The sequence below is a fragment of the Etheostoma spectabile genome, unplaced genomic scaffold (genome assembly GCF_008692095.1).
Source record: "Etheostoma spectabile isolate EspeVRDwgs_2016 unplaced genomic scaffold, UIUC_Espe_1.0 scaffold00018943, whole genome shotgun sequence".
In the NCBI taxonomy this organism is placed as follows: Eukaryota; Metazoa; Chordata; class Actinopteri; order Perciformes; family Percidae; genus Etheostoma; species Etheostoma spectabile.
Window position 1 is genome coordinate 36,450 of NW_022604578.1, and position 17,285 is coordinate 53,734.

Consider the following 17,285-nt stretch of genomic DNA (forward strand, 5'->3'; position numbering starts at 1 on the left):
ACATTTCTAGCGAGACATTTATATTTCATTTTCATAAAATTCTCTCAGTGAATGTAGCTACATAATCGCTAGCTTGCTCATTGCTTTTAATTGCGTTTTCCGATATCGCCAGAATAATGTGATACTGACACGTTGTGGTTGCTATGGACGCTGTTTGGCCTAGCATAGCTAGCTAGCGTTAGCTGGGACCCCAGACCCCACATAGGAATCTATTGCGATTTCGCTCCAACCAACGGATCAAACCCTCGACCACTACATGCGTTGTGTCTGAGGGGGATTTGCTCATCAACACATTATTCCGCGGTAGCGGGAGAAACTTATGTTGATAAAGGGACGAGTTACGATCGGGTTTGTCCGCTGTGTTTAATTTTGAAAATCAACCGGATCCTCTGTGCACTTGACTTCCTGTGTTGTGCGATCTCATTGATGGGTTTTGACGCGTCAAGGCCCCACGAAGAAGAAGAAGAAGAAGAAGAAGAAGAAGAAGAAGAAACGTAGGAAAAGCTAAACGAGGAGGAAAAGGAAACGTGGAGAAAACAACCAAGCTGAACAAATGAATAACCTTGACCCCGAAGATGCCATATTCTTGGTTGATGCGTTCCTGGATGAGAGCAAGGTAAGTAACATTCACACGTTAGAGCCAGTGAGAGTTTCATTCAATATTCTGCCAAAAGGTTTCAGCTTCTTTTTTATTTTTTAAATGTAGAAATGATTTTCTATCTCTGTCAATACAGGACCAATAGACAACCATTAGACACCATTACACAACCAATAGACTGAATTTGTACAATGTAATATTATAACATTGGTTTTCTAATGAGATGTTTGTAGGTGGCGATAACTTTGGGAAGTGGTGGTTTATTCTGTGGCTCGATTGTTTATTTAGGTGGATCAGCATGAACACAGAAGAAGGTTCAAAAAAAAAATTCCCCAAAGCTGTGTGTTTGGCTTGATGACGACAAAGATGGTCAACCTCTGCCAAAGAGATCTAGAGCTGGGGAGAAACGAAAGCGAGATTCAGCCACTGGTTGGTTTTTAGTTTTTTTATTTCATCATTAGTTGCATTCATTATTCATTGAGCAAGTTCTAAATGGATATCCATATTTTTGCAGTTTCTTCAACAAGTGTAACACCCTCCTGTGCTCCGTCTACCAGCACAACTGAAGACACTGTGACCATCGAAAATTTAGGTTTTTTTCCCTTAAAACTTGTTTCCTCTTTTGTTATGTGATAATTGCCCAGATTTATCATTGCCTTCTTCACTTTTCATTTTCAGACACCCTCATTCAAGATGTCCGAGACCTCTTGGGAAGTGGTGCTGAACAACTCTCCCCTCACACTGGAGGAACAGGCAAACTTCCTCTCTGGAGAATTGGACAGTGATGAGGCCCGTCATGGTGAACAATATGTTGTCATCTGAAAAGCCCAAGGAGGGGGTTTGCCATCACTGTGGACACAATGCTGCTGTAGTGATGTGTAGGGACTGTCTACCACGATCACTCTACTGCACAGCCTGTGACCTTTCCACACATGAGGCCCTGGTGCTTCATAACAGAGCATCCATGGTGGAGGGGTTCTTCAGACACCTGCCACCATCCACCTTTGTTCAGCAGCACGAGGGAGGGAAATTCTCCTATCATGAAAAAGTAGTTTTTTAAGTCTCAGGTTATATAGGCTGTTTACATTTTACACGAACACACTCACTGTTGTTTTTGGGTTCATTCACTCTAATATGTAAACTAATTCTGCATTTTAGATTGCATGTTACCAATTGTTCCTCCCTGCTGCGACTGCTCCACCGGGAAAACAAGCTTTTCAAAGGGAAAGCCAGTTATTTTAATTGGAATAAATGGTAACATTTTTATTTTTTATTTATTCATGTTCTGTTTTGTTTGTTTTTTAACAAGAGATAATTGTTTTTCTCTGAAATTTCAGGAAGATAAACCTCTTCCTTCCATCAGTAAACTGCTCCTGTGGAAAAACCTTGCCAGTGATCATAAGTGATCTGGTTGAAAGTGGTTACTGGCCAGCCACTGTCAATTTTGAGACCTTGTACATGGTGGACTTGTTCACCACGTATGAGGATCTAAAAATCACCGCCCCAGGGATGTCAAGACAAGCTTTTGTCAGCATGCTCGAGGGTCGAACGAAACTCTTTGGGCGAGGAGTGGATTCATAATTTACGTTTGTTTGTTTGTCCGGATCACCTTTTAAATAACTGATTAATTGTTAGAACTTGTTCTTACAATCCTTGATGATTCAGCATACATTTCTTGACAGAGCCCTTTTGTTCATCATGACCATGGTCTGAAGCCAACCTTCTAAACAGTTACTAACGGTTTTGTTTTGTTTTTTTCTCAGAGTGGTAAGATATGTGGGGACACAATGCAGAGGGCCTTCCTCGAATGGGCCTATGCCAAATTTGAGGTTGACAAGCTGTCTCAGGTCCAGCACTTTCAGTGCCCTGCATGCACACCCTCCATGTTGGCAGTTGCAGTGGATGGGAACCGCAAATTATATCGTTTCAAAAGCCAACCAGGGTGTGTAACATTCATGTACAATTAAATTCTAGCCACAAGTTACTTTTATACAGTAAATGTAACCTGCATTTATATATTTCTTTCAAGACCTGATGGGTTTTTTGATGGAGTCTTTTTGGCCAGTGATCCTGAGGTGTCCTCATTTGTTGATTACATCCATGGAACAACTGGACATGTAAGCACAATTTTATATGAATGCTTGCCTTTTCTTTTCTAAATTTAAACATCATTTAGTTTATTTAAGTAATAGAGTGGCATTACTGCATCAAATGCCATTATACCATGATTTACAACTTTTTGTCAAATGTAACTGTAAATGTCTGTTTGTGCCCTTATCTGTTTAAGAATCCAGGGAAAGGGAGATGTGGTGCGGGTCAGTGGACAGCAGCACGAGAGTCCGCCAACAAGTCTGCAAGCAAACTAGACGAGGAAGGTGTTGAAGTTGCTGTCTGCCGTCATGGGGTTCTGCTGAAGGGACTGAATATGTTCCGTGGAGAAATATTTGCATACCCGTTATATCTCCAGAAACAGCTCGCTTCACATACTGTCCAGTTTTTTGCTCTGATGTGGTCTGCAAATATTGGCCATATCTGCAGAGAGTTGTGGACCACTGTCCAGAGTTGGAGGACTTGCTGAACATGCGCCCATTTCTCTCCATCATGCATGCAAAAGCGCATTCATGGATGTGTGAGGTAAAAATGACAATTAGATTAATTTCTTTCCATTTGTACAACATATTATGATTGTCTGCCCTCTGCCCCTAGTTTTTGTTTTCCAACTGATAACATTCATGTAAATATGTTACAGTTAAAATGGGGTGGACGCAATCAAGGAGGAGCTGGAACAACAATCGGGGAGGAGGTTGAACAGGTTAACAGCTTCCTCTCCAGAGCAGCCATATGTTCCAAGTACATGTCAAAAGCCGGTAAGCATTTTCCATGTATAGTTGTGTCCAAATTGAGAATACAAGCTAACATATTTTTTTGTTTGTTTTGAGTGTAGCGCTATTTTTTTATTACAATCTTTGGTCTTCAATTGGTTCTCTCAGAATGAATCCTTCTCCACATAGACCAAATCAGAAGGTGTAGCACCTCTTTACAATAGAGTGCTTCCTCGTGATCAGGTGGAGTCCAATCTCTGCAGGTGTCTAACTCCCTAGAAGACAAACAGTACCAGATGTTATAAATGTTAATATTTCCCATATTTCCACTTCTGAGAAGTGGTTTGAACACTGATGCTTTTTTTAGGGTTCTGTGCATAGTGCATGCTCCCTTTTGAAAACAACTGTCTCGTCAGCACTTTTACACTGATCAGGATACTCTTTATGATAATTTAACTTCTGACACATTAAGTGTATGATTCTTTCCAGTTTTATGTGACAATATTAGAGAACGATCAATGTAGTATCTGATCTTTGTTCCTCAGTGTGAACCTAAATTACTGCACAAACATTGTGTGTCAAGTCCGCACAGACATGCTGACTATCCAGGCAAGTGGCTGGAACAAGCGAAAGGCAGAAAACCTTGACCGGACACTGGCCAAAAGATACATCAAGGTACTGACTAGGCAAATATATTTATAATAATTGTTGTTTTTAAATTGTGTCTCAGCATTTGTTAACACAGATATTTCATTTGGACAGACTGTACAAAGGATCACAGAGGCATCAAAGGACCTGGAGAAACTCACCACTGAGTTATCTCTACAGCAAGACACAGTTCAGCAGTGGGTGGCTGATGTTCAGCAGTGGTCCTCAGGTACAAAAAATGTCATGGCATATTTAAAGAATCATTTGGCTCTGCTCTTATACAGGGGATCTGAAAAGAGTCTGATTGTAAACTGAGATGGGCATTAATTAATTTGTTTGTTGTCGTTAAAAGGAGCAACAATCCAAAATGACCTGCAGAAGACCATCGAGGGATTATATCTGGGCATCAAACAGCGAAAGTTTCAGCTGTATCGTCAGTCCGGTGAGAGCAGAAAAGGCCACTAGGAATGTAGATATGTGAAAAAATGAAATCACTACTGATTTATACATAGTAAATATAGCAAGATTATAAGAAAAAAAGTTTAAAAAAAACATCATTAGAAGATGAAGTACCTTTCCTACAAGCCAGGGCAGCATACTATTTTTTTAATTGTTGTTTCACAATTTTTCAAATGATATCGAAACTTGTGATGCAAAAATGATCACACAGCTTCTGTCACAATAATCGTAACACATACTGTACATGCATATTGTGAAGCCTTATTTTGTATGGTGCTTTTGTGTAGTAATCGTGTGAGTGCACACTCATTTTGTGTTTTCTCATTGTAGGTGGGAATAAGCAAAGGCATCAACTGAGAAGAAAGATTGTTGTTGAGAAGAAAGCCTTGGAAGTTGCCATCAATGACCACAATGCTACTGTGGGGGAAGATGAAAAACTGCCTCCTCCCAATGAACTCCTGGCTATGGACAACTACTCCTGGCCATGGGAATGTAAGTACTTCCTCTGAAATGCACTGACAAATTGTTTGTTGCACACATCTTAATGTACATATGGAATCTGGGATTCTAGCTCATCCTGTCAGGGTTTAGTTCTCTATAGTACTAGAACAACGTGCAAAATATCTTCTGTCCCGATATGTTTTACAGGTCATGGTGATATGGAGCAGAAAAAAAATGTTTTTGACAAGGCAATGCTGCTGGCTAGACTGAAAGAAGAAGAAGTTATTGTGGTTCGTGAAGTCAAGCAGCACATGGAGTACATGAGGAATGTTGCTGGACTGATTGAAGAGTTCACTGAAGACATCAATGGGAAATGTAAGGACAATAGTTAGTCATTTTCTTCAATGTGCTTCTCTGGTAACCACTTGGCTCATTTTTTTTAATTTTAATGTTATATTCTCAGGCAGTACAGCCGGATTAATGGAGAAAGGACGTGAGGGACTACTCTGTGTGCTGAAGAGAAGATTGTGTGAAGTTGAAGCACAACTGGCCACAGCACGCACAACATACAAAAGTATTCTTGGACTGCAAACATTGTCCTTAGATGACTTCTCGGAAGAGGAAGACTCAGAGAATTCTTCCTCAAGTGATGAGGAACTGGGAGAGTAGTTATTAGAGGGAGATGTGTATGGCTCTAAGAATATGTGTTGAACCCAAACAGTGGTGTAAAACTTGTATGTGAATCCTGAGGCCATTACTGCTGTTGGAAGATTTCTTTGTGTTTAGAGCATGTACTGCAAATTCCTCTGAAATGTAAACCCCCTTATGTTAGTTAGTCCCCAGCCTCTGCCCCTAAAGCAACAGAGTGCTATTATTATGTTCCACATGTTAGTATAGGAATTCTCTCTCCCTCTTCTTTACCTTTTCTACCTGAAGACATATAGTCTTTATTTTGAACAGGGCATAGTCACTTTGCTCTAGAAAACCAACTTTGTTAATTTCACCCAGTAAAGTGAACTCTTGTTTCAACTATAGTCAATGTCTCTGTTGTTTGATTCATTAATAGTTTTCAGTAGTCAGTTTCCTGTTTTATCCCATTGTGTAGTTGTTCCTTTCAGGTAAGTCTGTAGTAAGCATTAGGCCTATATTCCAAGGCTGGAGTCATCAACTACACTTTTTCAAGGGCCAGAATATTTCTCGGCAGACACTATCGGACGCTCTTGTAAAATAAAATGAATATTGTATCCCAAGTAATATTTCATAAATCAATTTGCCTTTGAAATATGTATTTTTAGCCGTCAGTGTTGACAGACTCATATTATCTGTAAAATAGCAAGCCACTATGCTTCATATTCATAAGGCTGTAAACTGCTAACATGGGGAAGGTGATTGTCGCTGGACGAGGCGGCCAATCACAGCGAACTGATTGACATCCAAACCGCTAGTGACATGAAGGCTGCTCTCCGTGGTGCTGCAAGCTTGAGCACCTATTGGGTGGCTTGTCACCATAAGTAGAACACACTGAAGACATTGGTAATGCATGTGCTCATCATGTTTGAATCAACACACACCTATGAAGTTGTGACTAAAGGAACTAGGACTGCAGGCGCATAAGGCAGGCATAACAGCTGTCAAGCCCGATGTTAAAAAGGTTTTTGCAAATGTTTTGTTTTGTGTCTAAATCATATGACTTGCGAGCTTCCTGTTGGGAAAACAAAAACAGCAGCCATGAAGTGGAACATTTAACGTCTCTTGTTTTAAAGAAATTTGTGTTTTAGAATGCAGAACTAGGCCTACAGTAGATTGATGTAAAATACGTCAATTTTAAAAATCACACCTTGAATTATGAAAAATAAATTACCATTACTATGGAGATGAGGACAGTCTGCTTTGCGTCATGTGAGGAGAGCATGTGGTGCGCTGGTCTCCTGTTTTAGTTAAAATATCAACAAACAAAAAGTGTTGTTTTTCTTAGCATAGATCATATAGGCCTACATGCAGTATAATTATTTATTAGGTGCTGATGTCAAATATAAAGTGTTCTTTTCAGTGGGGGAGTTTTTTTGTTTTAACACCATAGCTCCCAACCACACCTTGGTGACTAATTATAACCCATGTCAACATCTTTCTATAACAGCTGGTTTCATGTCTGTAACCCTTTTTGTCTCATAATTATAAACCTTCAAATATGCCCTGAGGTCAAGGTTCAAAGGTCAATATCTCAAAGCAGGAATAATATGGAACCGTCAGATCGATATATGTTACTCTCCAGGTCAAGACCTTTCCAGTGATGTATGTTCATGATGGTTTAGCTCTATGACAAAGTTTTAATTTTAAATTACAAGGGGGTGGAAAAAATGTCAATGGCGGTGAATAATTTATTGGAATGTGTCACAATAGAAATAAGTATGGAAAAGAAGAAAAATATCATTGTAAGTTGCATATACAGGTCACCAGGTTCGAATATTGACACTTTTAAGGACTGGATGGAAGAGACATTTACAAAAACTAGTCAAAAAGTTATGTTCATCTGTGGGGACTTCAATATTGACTTGTTAAATCCAAATAACCATAAAATGACAGAGGAATTTATCAACACTGTGTTTAGTCTAGGCCTCAATCCCAAAATTACCAGACCCAGCCGAATTACTTCTCACTGTGCAACACTAATAGACAATATATTACAAACAGCATACATAACAATACAGTGAGTGGATTACTAATAAACGATATCAGTGACCACCTACCAATATTTACAGTTTATGACAGCAACTACACCAGGACCAGGAAGGACAACCCTATTTACACAATGACCAGACACAGAAACCAAGAAAACATCAAGACATTTAAAGAGGACTTAATGAGCAAGACTGGGTAAAGTGTACGTAGATAATGTGAATGAGCTTATGATTTTCTTGGCTCTTGTAACATCACTTTATGAAAAAAAACTGTCCTCTAGTAAAGAAAAAAGGTAAAACAGAAATCTGAAGCTAAACGTGGCTAACTAACGGAATATTAAATGCATGTAAAAAGAAAAATTTAATATTAGAGAGTTTTTAAAGAAGAGGACAAAAGATGCCAAAATAAATACAAGGTATACAAAAAAAACTGACCAGAATCTATGAGAAGCAATAAAAGCAATATTATGGTAAATTACTAGAGGACAACAGAGTAATATAAGAAACACCTGGAAGGTACTGAATGAAATTATCAAGAATAATAAAGGCACAAAAGTAGACACTAACTATTCCTGACAAAAAAACTATAGAGGTTAAGGATATGAACTTAGCTTCAAATGAATTTATGATGATTTGTTGGAGTAGGTCCAGGTTTAGCTGAAGAGTTTGCAAAGACTGACATATGATGATGTGTAAGCAAGAATGTAAAAAGAATGAATCTGTGTTTATTAAGGGAACTGATGAAAAAGAAATTATTGAGATCGTTAACACATTTAGAGTAAAAAAGTCAACCGACTGGAATGGTATTGACATGTTCATGGTCAAAAGTATTATTGGCTGTGTTGCCAAACCTCTAACGCATGTATGTAATCAATCTCTAAAAACTGGAGTCTTTCCAGATAAAATAAAATGGCCAGGTGATACCAATATACAGGCTGGTGAAAAAATACAATATCAAACTATAGACCTGTTTCACTGCTCTCCCAATTCTCAAAAATATTAGAAAAAATATTTTCTACAAGGATTGATAGCTTCATTACTAAACATAATATTCTCTGTGATCAGCAATATGGTTCAGGGCTAATAGGACAACTTCACATGCAATTATACAATTTGTAGAAGAAATAACAACAGCAATAGAACAAAACAAATATGCAGTGGGGATATTCTTGGATCTTAAGAAGGCATTTGATACAGTAGACCACAATTTACTGATCATGAAATTACGCAATATGGAAATAGGGGGACTGCACTTTCATGTTAAAATAGCTACTTACAGAACAGAACACAATATGTTGCATTGCAAAACCATAAATCAAAGATAAAGAAAATCACCTTGGGGTCCCCAGGGGTCAGTGTTGGGGCAATTGTTGTTTAACTTGTATAAATAATATATGGGAGGTGTCCAAAACACTGACAACCATTTATTTGCTGATGATACTAATTTAATCTGTTCTGGGGAAAATTTGGAACAAACTCTGGATTCAGCAGAAATGAATTAAAAAAGATGAAGAGCTGGTTTTATGCTAATAAACTAACACTAAACTTAAGTAAAACTAATTATAATTTTTGGTAATCGTAACACACCTTACACAAAAAACTTATGATAGATGATATTGAAATTGAAAGAGTAAAGAACTTAAATTTCTGGGCGTCATAATCGACGAAGATATACGCTATATTAATGGTAAAATATCTAAATCAATGCTATACTGTATAAAACCAATTATTTATAAACCAGCGATCATATATATGCTGTATTTCCTTCATACTTCCATACATTACTATTTGTTTGGAGATGGGGAACACTTACAAACAACACTGAACCCTATATTCATTCTTCAAAAGAGAGCCTTAAGAATTGTAAATAAAACCACTTATAGAGCACCAACTAATCCACTGTTTATTAAATTAAAAGCAATAAAATTCAGAGTATTGTTGACTTTAAACTGCACAAATTATGTACAAATAAATAATCATCAGCTGTCAAACAGTGTCCAAGGGTTGTTCCAATAAGAGAGAGCAAAACATCATTTAGAGGAATATTTGTATATAAAACAAAACCTATAAGAACGAATGCTAATATCACTGCATCTCAACTAAAGGAGTTACTTTATGGAACAGCTGCAGTGAAGAGATGAAATCATCTATAACAATGAGTAATTTCAAGAGATTATTTAAATGAATATATTAAAGGGATACGAAAAGGACTTGAAGTGATGGTATTGTAGTAGACTGTATGGTTTCTGCATTTATGCGGTATTGTCTATATATTAATATATTAAATATATATAATAAAAAAGAGGGTTTATAGTGTTTGAGTATGTATGCATCTGTGTCTAGGATGTGTAAATAATAAGTGGAAATAACTGAAGAATAAGATTTACTAAAGGATAAAAGTAGAGAAAGGGGGTCGGACTTGATAAGTTTGTATCAACTTCTTCCTACTCCTTTTGAACTGGAAAATTTTTGTTGCGTTTGAATGACTTTCAATATTGGAAGACTGTGCTAAAAAGTACATGACCTTATTTATGTCATTTAATTATATATGTATGCAGGAATGCATGTATATAATCTTTTATTTTATGTTGTTGTTTTGTTTATTTCAAATAAAACTATTAAACCAAAACTAAAGAAACATCGATCACATGATTCAAATTTTCAGTTAAGGTGTAAGCAAAGCGGCAACCAGAAACTCTCCTTATTTACATGCAAATGTCCTACTAAAGGCTGATTGTATTGTAAGAGATAGGCACTATTCCTGAAAGTTGCCTTGTTGGGCAAGTCATTTATAAGGCGATAACCATTACCTGACTCATCAGAAATCATATTTGATGTTGACAAAAATGTGTAAAAGATGTCCCCTGATACAAGAGTGTTGTCTACATCTTGACAACTCCATGTCATAATGCTTTTTTCTTCATGCTTAACCATGCTGCCAAGGAATTTGGAACACATTGCCTCCCTGCATTGTCACCAAATTGATCATCCCTTGATGAAAGGATCCTTGAACATAAGAAACAGACCTGTGTTGGTTCTCAATACTATAAACGTGTATGTGTTGATGCATTAGCTAAGGGACTTCTGTCTTCAACTTCTATCTCACACTAACAGTAACCATTGCTGCATGCAGTGCCTTTGACAAGTGGGAAATGTGCATCATCATTTCAAGAAACTAGTGTGAACAAGTGCTATACTTTCCCATAATCTGAAGGCATTCCAGAGGTATTGCAAGCATTGAAATCCAAAACAAAACATAAATTGTTGTGTTGTACAATTGTACAATAGTACCCATTCAAATCAACAAACAGTGGTTCTCTTCCAGCAGTGCTGCATGCAATGAGTAATACAAGTCAGAGTAAACACAACAACCTGTCATTTCTGTACCCACAGACAAGCTGAAACACGCATTGAAAACATTATACTGTCCTTCAAAACCTCTTTCTGGTTTGTCAAAGGCCAAATTTGTCCTGCTCGTGTATTGAATCCAACAGAAGTATTCCAAGTGCAAAAAATTGGTAACTTCATGCCTTATCAGAGCTGCAGCAGCACACATTGTCTCAGTAGTACTCTTTTCAAGCACTCTGAAATGCTTGCTCCCAACAACTATTGGCTTCAACAGCATTATCAGCACATGTACATGAACCACTGCATGCTCCATACCTTTGCTGTCTTCATGCTGTGCCATTTTGCATCTTTTGTTGCTTGGCATCTAAAAACAGACAAACAAAGCAAGAGGTTTATTGAAATAATGTAAACTTGATACTTTACAAAACATACCATGTACATGTTAGCAGACTTTAAATGCTGAAAACCTAATATAATTGAATAGAAAACAACCTGATGAACCTCCTCTGTCCTCTGTGACACTGGGGTTCTTTCTTGAAGCTTTACGGCATGGTCCTGTAGTCATAATAAAAAAATGTTTAGAGATTAAAAGGTGACAAATGTTTATGTAGCAAACACTTAACACTGCCTGACAACATCTATGTCTCTTTATAAAACCTCCTGGTGTCCTTCAATGATGGATTAGAAGAATGGGGTTGACCTCTTCCACCGCAACTCTGGCAGGTGATGGGCTGACCAATCCACCAATGTGTGTTGCCTCCTCCTACAATAATATGAAACAAACTTTTAACTAATACATTCAAATATGTTTTGTGTCTAAACTAAGTGAAAGAAAACATTTGTGAAATTCAAAAACAAAGACAAACCTGCTGGTAGTAGAGTGTTTCCTGCATCATTTGGTCTCTCGCGAAGTTTTGTGGTTGTCTTTTGAGGGAAGAAAAAGAAACATGAAAACTTGCTCTTTACTAAACACATAATTTATGAAAATATTGTACTCATTTCACTTCAAGTAAAAGACAAAAACACAGTAAACCTGTACCTTCTGGCCCTTTGGAATGGCTTTGATCAGTGCAGGAGGAAGGTGAATCCTGCCGTCCCCAACACATCCAAAAGTTCCTGGTTAAACACACAGGATTTGACAAAACGGAGCATTCTTTCAGACCATAGTCCCTCTGAAAATAAACATAAATTAGTGATTGACAAAAGTTATTGGTTATTAAGGATCAAGGTTAGGTAAAGTTGTTTGAATTACCTTTATGTTAGCTGCAACATAGGAATCTTCAATGTCTGCTTGTTGAGTTATCTGCAATTACAGATACATTTCAAAATCTTAACTATGCGAAAGTGAAATACTTTATTCTTAAGCAACAAAATTCAGCAAACAATACCATACCTTCCTGCCTTGTCCAACAACGTCCAGCCGCACATTCACACTCGCGCAGCATCGGGGGCTACTCGGGGTTCAGTGTCTGCAGGGGCAAGGATTGAACCACCAATCTTCCAATTGGCAGGCAATCGCTCTACCACTGAGCCACAGCTGCCGTAAGTGTGTCATATACACCTGAAAGCAGACACACGGATACCATGTAATTGATTAGGGCAAAGTAAAAACAACACACTGACTTAACTTAGATACTGAACTATATGGCCACTGAAAACATATTTCTGATAATAATCTTCCTTTAGGAACTCCCTATTAAACCAGAAGGGTATATTGACTAGAAATGTAGGGACCAACAGGTAATTTGAGTGCGCCAACATGATTTTCTTTGAATAATCATTTTATTAGTGAGCAATTCATTTACATTAGTGTGTAATTAATAATTTAGATAACATATAATTACAAAATGGCTGGAATAACATAATACAATACATTTATGTTTTCTTTGAAAATACTATAATTAATTGCAAATATAGTAATTAGCTGACACCAGTGGACAGCTTGATTCACTCTAAATAAGTGGTATACATTTTAAAGATTAAATGTTTTCAGGTTTTATTTTAGTCTTTTAAAGTTATTACACGCTGTCACCGCTAGCGGTTAGCCGAATTAGCTCTTAGCTATAACAACCATTAGCTCCCTTTACTCAGTGGTGCGCAGTGGTTTATGGGAGGAGTAGTTCGTTCGATAACGAAATATGTACAGTCAGTCTTTACCTTATAACTTTGTCTTCCTAGTTGTATAAAAGCCCCTTACTGTAAAAACATAAGTTTGGAGACACTACCTTATTTTATCATTAAATGAATAGATATTTTGGTGTCGGTGTGTAGTCTAAATCAGGGCTGCCAACTCTCACGCATTGGCCGTGAGACACACGCATTTGACTGGTTTCACACGCTCACACGCCTCCTCCGATTTCTCACGCTGAAGTGTCAACCCGGTGGTCAAATTTCTGAAAGATGAGTTTATCTATAGATCTACCTGTTGAGCACTCGTGATCGACTAGTTGTGCTTTCAGAGACTGTGAGGGGGTTCAAGAGCGCTCCTGTCTGCGTAAGTTTCGAATTGTCGCAAACTGAAAAAATTTTTTTTCACGAGCCATCCCAGGTGCAATTCCCGGCTTCAGGTATGAGCTTGAGTATCACAGACCCGTCCGTCGCTTCGTGTCCACTCTCTGTAACAATAGAGGTGAGCAGCGCGGCTGGGGACTCGCTCTGCTGTGGGCAGTGACGCGTTGCATCTGTGTAGTCCTCCGATATGCGCAGCGTACAGCCTCCTCTAAAACTTTGTCAGAGACCAGAGACCCAAATGGGCCTCTGTGTCTGTCAGACGGTCGATTGAATGAGATCCACCATAGCAGCGGAGCAATGACATGCCACAACTCTCCAAATCTCGGACAACAGAGATGGGAGGAGTTATATTTTGAATGTGCATAAAGTTGTAAACATGAGCAGAAATCTGATGAAAACACATCTGAGCTATACTATACTATACTATATTTACTATACTATACGATACTGCAACGTTGGGCCATATTGTGCTTCTCTAACCTCTGTGCATCTCTAAATTAACTGTAAATAATTAATTTAATGTTTTATAAAATGAACAAATAGTCTTTATTTCCCCAAAAAGTAAATCCAGTAGTGGGGCACAGAGGATGAGGGCCAAACATACTGAACCTCGGCACAAAGGTTAAGGGATTAGAATTTATGTAACTCAGTGGTCTTATCCTTAGAATTTCAGTGGTCTTAGTTGATCCCTCATCATAATTTAACTTTGGGTCCCTGTCCCACACAGGCAGGGACCCCTGGACCTGTCCCCACAGACCCAATCTCTCCAGCTGTTGCTGACCTATGCTACTGTTTTCATGGGGCTCATTATGTTTGGCACATTGTCTGGGTCAGTCTTATATCATGAGAAGTTAATAAGTAGCCTATATAATGTAAATGCTGAATGCCCTAATATGTGATACTACAACAACACAAAGGCTTTAACCCTACAGTTTGCACATATCATGCAAGACTTGATTTCTCCATTTTTTTGCACAAAAACTCCCAGAAAAGTGCCTTAATAGTTTATTTTTCAATTTTTAATGATGCTGAAAGAGCAAAAGAAATGCTTTATACGCGGCAAAATATGGGTTGCCCCCCAAATCTCACTCCAAGGTTTTTGGAAAAAGTTGGCCGCTGTAAGCACCACCGGCTGCTTTTAAGTCCAATATCATTCTCCAGGTTGGAGGACGGCTCGTTTGATAAAAATGAGTTTGTAGCTTGTTGTTATGTTAATACTTAGGAAGAGGGTCATTTGTGATTTAATATAATTTCACTGTAGAGTAAATGATCCCAGAATTTAAAATCTTCAACGTCTGTCCTACTTTGCTCACGTTTATTAAACTGTGAGCACGGATTGCAACAGGAGAGAACAAGGTACCAAGCCAAAATAGTAGGCAACCTACAGAGGCAGTTATTGTAGCTGAGACACAGAGTATATTTTCAGGGCAAATTATTGAGCAAGATTTCTGTGGTAAATACTTCTTAAAAACCTTCTTATATGGATGAATTATTCTCACATCAATCTGTATTTAACTCACACAGCATTCTATATGACAAAACATATTCTGTCAAGATACCCCCCCATTAGTGAGAACATTTGTTAGCATAATATTTATTAAACATTTATCTCTGTACAACACAAATATACTTAAAAAAAAACAATATAAATACGAATACAAAACACCCTCCTCTTCACCTTCATTTTTATATCTTCCTCTACAGCTTCCTTCTTCCTCCTCCTTGGACAACACTGTGGTCTGCATCTTTCTGCAGCCATTTCGTTTCATTTTTAAAGAGCGTGAGAATACAAATAAAACACATTCATTATAACTAAGCATTTGTCTCACAAATTTTTTTTAACAACACAATCAAAAACCAATATATATATATATATATCTTATCACATTCCTATTACACTCCCAAAACAAAAAGAACTATAATGTGAACACACTGTTACCAGAAAGTTCATGTTCACAACTCTGTACTGGTTCTGTAAATTGGTTTTTTGTGTATTTTTTAATAAATCAGATGACAAAAATCAACCATTCCACCCAGTCATATTTGGGCCACCATGCAAACGTCTACTAAACACAAACACTTTCCATCATCATGATTAAAGAAACCTTCCAATCATTCTGTGCCAGGGTGCTAATTTGTTGGATTCTGTGATGAGCTTCTCCTTTTCATTACCGTGACGTTCTTTCTCCCGCATCAAGTCAGATTTGACCTCATTCAATGCAAATTTGTTTTTTAATAATGTTGCCTAAGACGCACCTCCCTACAGACAACATCCATTATGCCATCTATGGCGTTCATTAATTGGCTGTAGACCTCTCCCGAGATGCCTCAGGATACCGTACTGAATATGCAAAAAAATAGATTATATCATACTACCTAACCAAATACTATCAAAAATAAAAGTGAGACATTGAACAACTTGAATACATGAATGAACATTATAACTGCTAAATATAGAGATTCACTTTGGCATTTATGTATTGCTTTTCTGTAAACATAAGTCTTGATGTATATATCATTATTGTAATTCTTCATTTTTCATAAAATTACTTTTGTAAATAAAAAATCTTTTGACTTTATTGTTACCATATACAACTTATTAGTAATAATTACTTCATTTCTTTCTAAAAAAAAAATACAAGAAATTCTAAAGGCGCCATCTAATGTCCAATTCACTCAAAATTTGGCAGGCTGCTCAAGTCACTATGCGGAACAAATGTGTCACGTTTGTGGCAATTGGTATAATCTGGCCAGATATGCAACTTCCTCTTTCCAGACCCTGACAGGAAGTTGGTACTGTATAACTCGCACATTTTTCATCAAAATTCTTTGGATAACTTTTCACCCCCATGTGCGGTTTAGGCTGCAGCGGCAGTTTAATGCGGAGAAGAAGAATATGGAGGAGGATAATGGAAAATCCCTAGGAAAACAACAGGGTTCCACAGCCCTGCTGTGTGAACTGCGTATCGCCTTGCGATTACTGCGGTGCACGCACCCTCTGGCTTGGACCCCTAAAAATAATGGAAAATCCCTAGGAAAACAATAGGGTTCACAGCCCTGCTGTGTGAACGCTCGGGCCCTAATTAAAAATGAACACTAAATCAACCATACAAAACTAAAACACACGTAGCATGAATGCAAACCAAAACAATAACAGATATCATTAAACAGAGTTTAACTAGGATTGAAACCGTTCAGAACAGCATTGCTTTGTAACAATTCTGTGCAGAACTGTTCAAATGACCCCGCCCCTCCAACACAGACAGAACGTCCTTAGTTATCTCTGCTTGATCTGTGCACTGCATACTTAAGCTGATTATTACAAACAAATGTGATTAAGTAATGTTTTTTTTACAGAACTCGAACAAATAAGTAGTGATCACGAAAAAAGTTTAATAAACTGGGCATACAGTGATAGGGGAAAAGTTACAGCAGTAGGCTATATAAAGTAATTTTAAATTAACGAGCTAGTAACATTTAAGTGATATACACATCAATGTTAATTCAATGCATGTCTGCATAATTCCTATGTTAACTGTTGGTCAAAATATAGTAACAGTTTTAAGTTTGTCATCCTCTAACAAAATGTCTACAGAATTCTCTCAATAACAAATAGGCCTTCTGTACTCTCGCTGCATTCTCTCTTTTTAAAGTAGAACCCACTTTAGTGTTACAGGGACAAAACCAGTCTCAGTCTGCTCCTGCATGTCTGCATGTATGTGTACATGTGTCTCTGGAGCCATAAAGGTCCTCTTTGTGAAAGATGAACAGATGTTTTGG

At 37.7% G+C, this 17,285-nt stretch overlaps 1 protein-coding gene across 1 annotated transcript; it reads left to right on the forward strand.

Moving 5' to 3' along the window:
• The first annotated feature begins 3,811 nt into the window (after nt 1-3,811).
• LOC116683353 (uncharacterized) lies at nt 3,812-5,637 on the forward strand. Its single transcript, XM_032509851.1, has 5 exons — nt 3,812-4,095; nt 4,183-4,297; nt 4,421-4,510; nt 4,858-5,019; nt 5,432-5,637. Exons 1-5 carry the CDS (start codon nt 4,015-4,017, stop codon nt 5,635-5,637), a joined length of 654 nt encoding a protein of 217 aa, XP_032365742.1. The 5' UTR covers nt 3,812-4,014.
• Nucleotides 5,638-17,285: the final 11,648 nt, after the last annotated feature.

Coding starts and splice junctions, on each gene's coding strand:
- LOC116683353 (XM_032509851.1), top strand. CDS start 4,015: ATGCTGACTATCCAGGCAAGTGGCTGGAACAAGCGAAAGGCAGAAAAC. Junction 4,096..4,182: donor TGGCCAAAAGATACATCAAG/GTACTGACTAGG, acceptor TCATTTGGACAG/ACTGTACAAAGGATCACAGA. Junction 4,511..4,857: donor TCAGCTGTATCGTCAGTCCG/GTGAGAGCAGAA, acceptor TTCTCATTGTAG/GTGGGAATAAGCAAAGGCAT.